General features: G+C 45.1%; 1 protein-coding gene across 1 annotated transcript; it reads right to left on the bottom strand.

Moving 5' to 3' along the window:
• Nucleotides 1-1,168: 1,168 nt before the first annotated feature.
• Nucleotides 1,169-4,253, bottom strand: LOC109952043 (gap junction epsilon-1 protein-like). Its single transcript, XM_020586879.1, has 4 exons — nt 4,113-4,253; nt 3,715-3,897; nt 2,781-2,978; nt 1,169-2,001 (listed from the first exon to the last, which is right to left on the bottom strand). Exons 1-4 carry the CDS (start codon nt 4,251-4,253, stop codon nt 1,804-1,806), a joined length of 720 nt encoding a protein of 239 aa, XP_020442535.1. The 3' UTR covers nt 1,169-1,803.
• Between the last annotated feature and the right edge of the window lie 4,550 nt (nt 4,254-8,803).

Below are 8,803 nucleotides of genomic sequence, written 5' to 3'. Positions count from 1 at the left end.
TATACATAGGGCCTGAAAACTCTAAAAACTCCACACTTCTAAGCTGATTTTGTCCATGTCTGTTAAGACCTACGCTACAGATCAAATTCTCTGTGGATGATGGAACACATTAGGCTGTTCAGCAACTAGGTTGTGGAACAACAGCCCCTTTTGTACGTGCACTCCTGTTAACCTGACTGCACCTGAATGTATCGGCTTCATGTCTGAAGGAGCGCCTGGTCACTTTTCCTGGGCCAGACCTAGTAGCATTTACATATCACTCTCAACATGGTACAAGTGTGAACTGCATGCAGTTGCACAGACAGGCATGCACATGGTTACCGTGTACTAATGTAGGGCACCGTCAGTGGGCTGACCACTCACGACAGCCTGGGTGTCACTGTGAGCTGCTCAGCTCCCTAAAACACATGACTGCTTTGGGCGGCTGTGGCTCAGGAGGTAGAGCGGGTCGTTTCCTAACCGGAGGATTAGCGGTTCAATTCCCAGCTTGCCCAGTCACCATGTCAAGGTGTCCTTGAGCAAGACACTGAACCCCCAGTTGCTCCCGGTGATGTGAGTGCGAATGGGTGAATGGCCGAATAATGTGAAAGCGCTTTGAGTGTGCTGTATAAGCATAGAAAGGCGCTATACAAGTATAAGACCATTTACCAAGACCATTTGGAGAATGTCCTAAACAGCAAGAACATGAGGAAAAACTGCCTCCAGGAGCACAGTTGTGGTTAGAAAACTCTGGCCTCATACGTCACTTGATGTACTGTCCAGTCTCGTGCGCACCATGGCTCTCTGTGCCACAGCTGTGGGTTTGTCTGAGTGAAGCTGAGAGGAACATTAATGTAAAAGTGTTGACTGTTACTGACAGAACCTTAACAAACTGATGAAGCAGCAATGCTACGTATCCCGTGTCTGAGAAGGGCCAGTGACGTGGCCCAGAACTTCTCCCGGCAATTCACCAGTGGATGTCACCCTTTTTATCCTTGTGCAAAAATTGTGTAGTATTCCTTCTGTTGGCAACTGAGGAGTTTTCAGATACTTAAAAACATCTGAAACTTGTGAAACTATTACATATTTTCAGTATTTTCACTGTTTCATTTCTTGCCTTTTAAAATTATTTCATTAAAGTCATTTTATATTTATTTAGTAGAACCCTTTAACCTCAAAGAATAAAGCATTACATTTCACCCTTCTTTAATGAAGACATCTATCAGGATACCTCTTAAAGCCTTCCTGGCACATGAGACTGAAAGCCTGTTCAAACCTTTCTTCATACAAATCACGTTGAAGGTTGTTTTCAGCTGAAACAGTTCATATTTGAAAAGGCAGACAATCCAATCAAAGGCCCACAGCAAAGCTGTGGCGCTCATGTTGATGGAAGTAAAGGTCAGAACGGGTTGGGAGCAATAATGCACACATAGCAGAAGCAATAACTGTCACACATGGAAGTGTCAGGAGCAGTGGCACCAGCAATTCGCTTGCTTATGGGCAAGGTTACTGAATCACAGTCTTTAAGAAGTGATGGTCCGTGACCAGCTCTGCAGTGGTTTGGAAGTGTCTATTCTCTGGCCATCAAGTCCACACAAGACCGTTGGACACATCCAGCCCAGACTGTAAAAAACACCCAGTGGATATGTCAGACTTACCAGCTCTGACACTGTCACGCATTCTCTGTGCAACTCACTCCCGATGGACCACAGGTGAGGTTCCGCCCTTATGTCAGAAGGTCCTGCAGCAGCTAACACAGAGCCTGATAAACCTGACAGAAACAGTGTCATATATTTTCACCTTTGGTCATTTCTTGTGTGCGTCTCATTGGTTGTTGAGATAACCAAGCCGTCGGCAGAGGATCTCAAATATCTCAGCAACACAGAGAACGACGGTGATCACAGTGAAGATGTACATGGCACTGAGGAAGATAGTTTTCTCAAAATGTTCAGGCACCATGCACTTGGTTACATTAAAGGCCTTTTCCAACGCACTGGCATCACAGATGAACAGCGGGTGGACCTGGAGGACAAAGAGAGAAACATGAGGCGGCAACACTTTCACAACTGCCTGAACTCACAAGCTCTGTTCGCACAGTCCCTGTTGTTTCTCATTGATGTTCAGTGTATTTTATTGAACAGCACAAGCGCCCAATGAGTAAGTTTTTTTAAAAACGCTGTCTAACTCCCAAAGTGATTTCAAACTTCTTTGCACTTATTGCCAGAAATCCAATTAAATCTACACTGTTCTCATTTGATGGTCTTTTAAATACACATGCAATAAGAAGTTGGCTGCAGCCTTTGGCGCCGCTAGTAAAGATTAAAAACTGCTAAGAAGATGAGCAGCCGTGGAGGAATCATGACACAATTACATTAAACAGGGACTGTGTGTAGCACCTGAGCCCATGAAGCAAACAATACTGTATGTCTGTACAGATGCTGATGACATAACATCACTAGCAGCTTGTCAATCACCTGCACTTTGAATAACATTAATGTGAAGGAAAGGTGCTGAGCTGCTGGTGGATGTGATCCATGTGTTCAGTAAAGATGTTCCCTGAGTTGTTCTGAGTATGACCAACAGGAACCCTTGGCAGTGCAGGACAAACTGTACAGATGACATTTTCTGGCTGGCCTGAGACAACTCGGGCACCACCCAGGAGGAAACTGAGGAATTTCTTAGTGAAAAACATGTAGGGTACTCTGCATGCTCCAACGATTCTGCCATGATAAGCAACTTAGCAATGGATGGATGGACATGCATAGCTGTGACACGTTTAAAATAATTCAAAACTGACAGACCTGGAAGCCAAAGAGGTGGCTCTGTAGCCAGAAGGCGATGACTTCCAGAATGATGCGCAGGAGAACAGAAATGATGTAGAAGACTGTGTAGGTGGGTCGTTCGAGGATCTCCTCCTGGTCAGTGTTCTTACAGGCTGCATAGAGGTGGAACACGGCCCCGGGAACTAGCACCGTTACCAGCTGTAATGCCCAGAAAACCTGGAAAGGGCAGAAAGAAAGCAAAGGGGAGGGTGAGAAAACCCCCGTGGAATGAGAAAACAGGATAAATGATGATGATGAAGGAAGAAAGCAAGACAGAAACAAACACTAAGAGGAGTTGGTGAGTGAAGTCAAAATGTTACAGGGTTGGAGAGAGAACAGAAAAAAAGAAGCTGAGCGAGCAGAGACGTACGAGGAAGGAATCATGAAAACATTGTTTTGTTAAGTTAGACTTTCTATAGATACTTGCTGTTGATAAAGGTAGTTGACCACTGTTTTAGCATGATTTAACATGGTTGTTTACATAATTTGATGTTAGAGAACTAGTAGAATACGTTACCATGTGATTCATATGTATGATGAGTTTGGTTAGGCTGATAGGGAACCGCGGGACTGGGTGAACTTGTGATATAAGTCAGTCTTTTATAACTAGGATTATAGTAAAGGCTGTCACATTTTACTTAAGATTACTTTAACTTAGCTGCAGAGACACTTCAACAACAGACAAGTTTCATTTTAAAGGCTCTAAAACGTACCGTTGGCCGTTGTCTGTTATCATTTCTTTTGCTACATATCAGATAGTATGGAAACATACAAAAATGATCCATTTAGCCAAATCTGGCCTCAAAGGTAGTTTAGCTTCGTTTACCTCAGCTCTGTGGACCAGTGGGCTACATCACTGTGCAACCTATGTGTGCCTTTAAGTTCAGTCCAGGGGATTTTAGTCTAGTCCTACCTGAGGTGTTATGGGTCTGAACTGGTTGTAGCAGTACAGATTGAGCTCTCGGCGATCAGGGTCACAGCTGAAGTGCAGTGCCTCGTTCCCATAGACGGCGAAGCCAAGAACACCCAGGAAGAACATCCGCACTGAGCCGAAGAACAAGGTGTGGAACTGGCCTATCACTGTCGGAGGCCTGAGCTGGAACAAGCATCCACAAACAATCATCCACATGTTCATGGCGCGCGCACACACACACACACACACACACACACACACACACACACACACACACAGAGTCAGCGACAAAGAGAAAATAGCTTTTGTCAGCTAGATAGATGCAGCTGCAGCACCGACTCACTGAGGCTCTGAAGGCTCAAACAAAACCCATTCAGAGGAAACATTTCCCACCTGCTCTGCTCTGACACTAACCCTGAGTCCTGATCACCAGAAAAAGGTCTAGATGACACTGTCAGGTCCGCTTGGTGCGACCTGCCTCTCTTTCTTTTTCCCTCTCCTGCTCTCCCTTTTTGCGGGATTGTTATGTTGGCAGCCATCTTGAGTGCAACCCCAGTTCTCCCTCACCTGGAGGGTGAGGGGGACTAAACCATAACAGACACTTTGACAAAGCAGAGAGCCATTTGGCTTACAAATATGTCACTGAGCTATGCAACGATAAAGGAGATAGATTAAAAAGCTAAGAGCGAAAACAGATCAATGTCTTTTCACTTAAAGCCCGGGAGGATAATTGTCTCCACATCACTCCTCAGTAACTCAAATCTTGAGGCGGGAAGTGTCAGTCATTCGTAGAAGAAACTGTGCGCTCCACACAGTGTCAATAACAGCCAGGTCCCTGCAGTCAGCCCCTGTGATACTCACACATCCTTCGTAGAAGTTTTTAATGTAGTTTAAAGACATGGTTTGCTTGTTGGTCTTCCCAGTTTGATTCCGGGGCTGCTCCGTGCCCTCGTGGCCAGTTCGCTGCTGGCATCAGTGAAAGGCCATCAAACAGAGGGGCTCCGTAATCTCCAGCTGACCCCTCTCCCTCTCTCTGTCCTAAAAACCCACGTCAATGCATATTTTTTGCCTTTTATCTCATACTCAGTGAAAAAAGGACAACAGTGCCAGAGGGACCAACAAGGGGCCGAGAGTGCATGTGGCCCCTGCATTATAATCCCTATAGACTATGTCAGCGAAAAAACAGCCGTCGCAGACAGAGTGGCAAATACGCAACAAAAGTACAATGCACCTCGCTAACTAAAGGGCCACAGGAGCTCCACTGATCTTAATGACTGTTCTGAAAAGTTTTTACATTTTGGAGCTTTATTTTGAAAACTGTCTGCTCGTAGCTTTATCATTCTGATCAACGGGTCACTGTAAATGCCAGATATACGTTGTTATGACCATTTTGACACTTTCTGACACGAAGCTTACTTTTTTTATGAAGTCTTTTTTTACGTGGACACATGATTAAATGTCTATCAGAAAAATACAACGTCAAAAACGGAGTGATGACAACACACCCTGCACTGTAAATACTTGGTGAAGCGCGTTCACGGAGCTGCTCACGGTCCCTAGGCGAGTCAGAGCGACCAGCCGCCAGCACAGACAGAAAACCTCGATCGAAACTCAAACACCAAAAGCCAAAACTGGACAAATTAAAAAGTCAGTCCACACACCAACCGTAATCCTGGCGGCGTGTTGTTCATTCCCCCCTCTTTTTCCACCCAGGAATCATAAACCTATGGCAGGTGCGGGACCGTGCGGGACAGAGTTTACGTCAAGTCAGACGGAGTTAACTTGGGGAACTTCCGGTCACAGCTCTCAAAACGATGTGTGTGTCAACATTAAGTCGAGGGATTAAGTCCGTTTCACTCGACACAGTGTGCGAGCTGCAGAGACCATGTTCTGTTTCTCACCTCACTTCTGATGTGGCAGCACGAAAGAAATCTATTTTCAGACATGATCGCTAAACTTGTAGAGTTCGTGCATTTATTTTGAAGGCACAGTCATGCTTCCGGCACCACCCGTACTAACTATGTTAGGCTTGATACATCTTTGACAGCTCGTAACGGCTGCGCTCCGCGGTGCCACTGGATCGTCTCTGTGCGTAAAAACCTCTTGGCTCTGCGTTCAGGAAGAAAGTCGTGGCGAAGTCACGAACTGACGGGTCTGATCTGAGGTCAGACAATGACTGGGCGCTTTGGCAGGCGTGCAACGCTTTACAGAGAAACTTGGAGCAAAAAGAGTAGAGCGCACAGTTTCTTCTACGAATGACTGAAAAGATAAGAATCTATATCGGTCAGGTTTCAGTTAAACGTGTTAAATCAGCCAGAAAATTAAAGAGAGAACACTGACCCCAAAAAATGGACCCGATGCTGTGAATCGATTCTTTTACATTTATAATAGGTCTCAGGTGATTTTTGTAGGATTGTCTCTGCATTGCTATGGCGCAAAACGAGCTGCGCCGTTGGATGGATGCATGGATGATCTCGATGGAAATTCAGGAACACAACAGACCTGTCATATATTTCAAATAGAGCTATTTGCCTTCTTCTTCTTCTTAAACAAACTAAGACATTTACAGTGTTGTTTATTTAGAGAATTACATTTAATAATGTGCAGGGTCTATTATGTATCAGGCAGGTTTTAGGAACCACACAGTGGATGGAACCCGGGGCACTTTAGGGAACAAATGCCCAAACGTCTTTCAGGTAATTCCGCATTATTTCCCATAAAGGCTTCATCACAGAGCATGATGAACCCTATAAAGGTCCCTCTTGTCCTCTCACTCCTCCAACACCTTCTATTCTCAGTATCCCTGTTCTTTTTAAGCACTGAAACATGCTGTCATCCCCAAGTTGATGGTCAAGTATTTTGGACTAAACCTCTGTTACCCATGTTTTCTGGTGTTCACCGTTTGTGTGCGTCAGTACAAACATACAGCAGAAACAGACCTGTTGACTGAAGAACACAGATGCCTGATTTCTAATAACTCACACTTGTTAAATTATGTATCTGAACATACGTGATAACAAATTTTCGGATATCCATCCATTTTCCTCTGCTTATCCGGGACCGGGTCGCGGGGGCAGCAGTCTAAGCAAAGATGCCCAGACCTCCCTCTCTCCAGACACTTCCTCCAGCTCCTCCGGGGAAATGCCGAGGCGTTCCCAAGCCAGCCGAGAGACATAGTCCCTCCAGCGTGTCCTGGGTCTTCCCCGGGGCCTCCTCCCGGTGGGACATGCCCCGAACACCTCCCTAGAAAGGCGCCCAGGAGGCATCCGAAACAGATGCCCGACAGACGGGCAAATTTGCAGATTGGATTATTTAAACCTTAGAAACTGAAGATCATGTTCCAACTCGTGTAGCGCACCTCCCATCACTGCCATCTAGGACTGTGATACACTCCGCCTGTCAAAGTTAACTTGTGCTCACTGGAGCAGCACAAGTTCCAGCTCCAGATGGAAACCTTCATCAAATAGCCTCATGTACAAGGACAGGAGTGAGAAGAACTGAAGTAAGAAAACATCCTTCTGCATGATGCTGCTGTCACCCTGCTCGGTCTTGTCTCTGCTGCACTACACCCTTTCTGCTTGGACATTTCTTTGAATCCTTCTGATAAAATGGACTGACCCCGGAGCCATGAGAGTGATGTGTGTGTGTGACCTGATCCCTGAACTTGACACCGTTTCCCTGTTGATTTTCAGCAAGTCAACACTGGAAAAAGACGAGATCATTCTACACATTTCTCAAAGCACAAGTGATTTTTATTTGCCTTTGCTCCAACTCTTTTGTTTGACTCTATGTCCCTGATAATAATGAAACACACTGGCTTAGAGAAAGTACTCTGATCATGTTTGAGTCTTGAAACGTGGTGAATTAGTCCACACAAAGTCAGTTGTATGCAGATGTTGGTAGAAGAGGAGCTCATGAATGTGGCTGCTCATGCTTCCTGTGGACTCCTGGAGGTGTGTTCATTCTCATTCATCACTTTTTGACCCAAGTCACCGACTGATGTTTGTGCACAAATCTTGAAAATGCATGAGTTTTCTGCAGAATCTACTGGGACGGTGGGTCCACAGTGAAATCATAAAGGCAGTGAGATCAGTGCTCCTGACCGTTTGTTGGTCGCCAGCTGTCAGTTACTTCTCCACAGTCACTGTTAAAAGAGCTGATGGTGAATAGTTTTTAATGCATGAATTTTTCAGACCTTTAATAAAATATTGCTGTTGTGAGGACATGTTTTTATTTATGTTACAAAGCCACAGAATGTGGCTTGTATTTTGTAATTACAGAATTGCCTGTAATTATTTGTTACATTAATATAAACATTTTAGTGCAGCACTAAAACTGCAGACCAAACATCACACTGCTAATTTGACAGTTTAATGGTTCAGTAGTGAATATCCTGCAGTTATGTGTAAAACTGCAGCTTTTAAATAAAAATGGGAAACAAACCGAGCGCAGCTGCTTCCTCAGTGTCCTACAGGAGGCCGAGGACCTCTGATTGAACACCCAGAGGTTATGATCCCCATATCAAAGTGTTATGGTATAAATGTGACACAGTGAAAAGGATGCATTGCTGTTAGACACACAGCACCCCAACTTTCACCCCACCACCACCACCATTATCCCCACTCTCTCTCTCTGCCTCCTTCTCCTGTTACCATATTATGTTCATGTCCATCCATCTGTCTTGGTCAGCTCTTTCTCCTCTGCTCTCCTTCACCTCATCAATGACCAAACATATGTGGACATGCATGCATTTCAGCTATATATGACAATGTGGTGTACTTGTAGCTGTGACAGTCTCTGCTCTTCTGGTGTCAGTGCTATCACCAGATGCTGAGACTGGGATTGAAAAAAGCAGCCCTAGATCACAGGTGTCCACTTCTGGCCACACAAACTCTTCCTTTCTTAACATCTTTGCTCCGTTTTTCTACCTAGTTGAGCATCTATGTTCACATTGTGTCCAAAAGTATGTGGACACACATGTTCAGTCTATCGCCTCTTTCTTGCAGACCCCCCCCCGCGCGCGCACACACACACACACACACACACACACACACACACACACACACAGACTGAGAAAACAGTACCAAAG

Source organism: Monopterus albus, unplaced genomic scaffold, assembly GCF_001952655.1.
Source record: "Monopterus albus unplaced genomic scaffold, M_albus_1.0 scaffold428.1, whole genome shotgun sequence".
NCBI lineage: Eukaryota > Metazoa > Chordata > Actinopteri > Synbranchiformes > Synbranchidae > Monopterus > Monopterus albus.
This window is presented reverse-complemented; position numbering and strand designations above follow the sequence as displayed.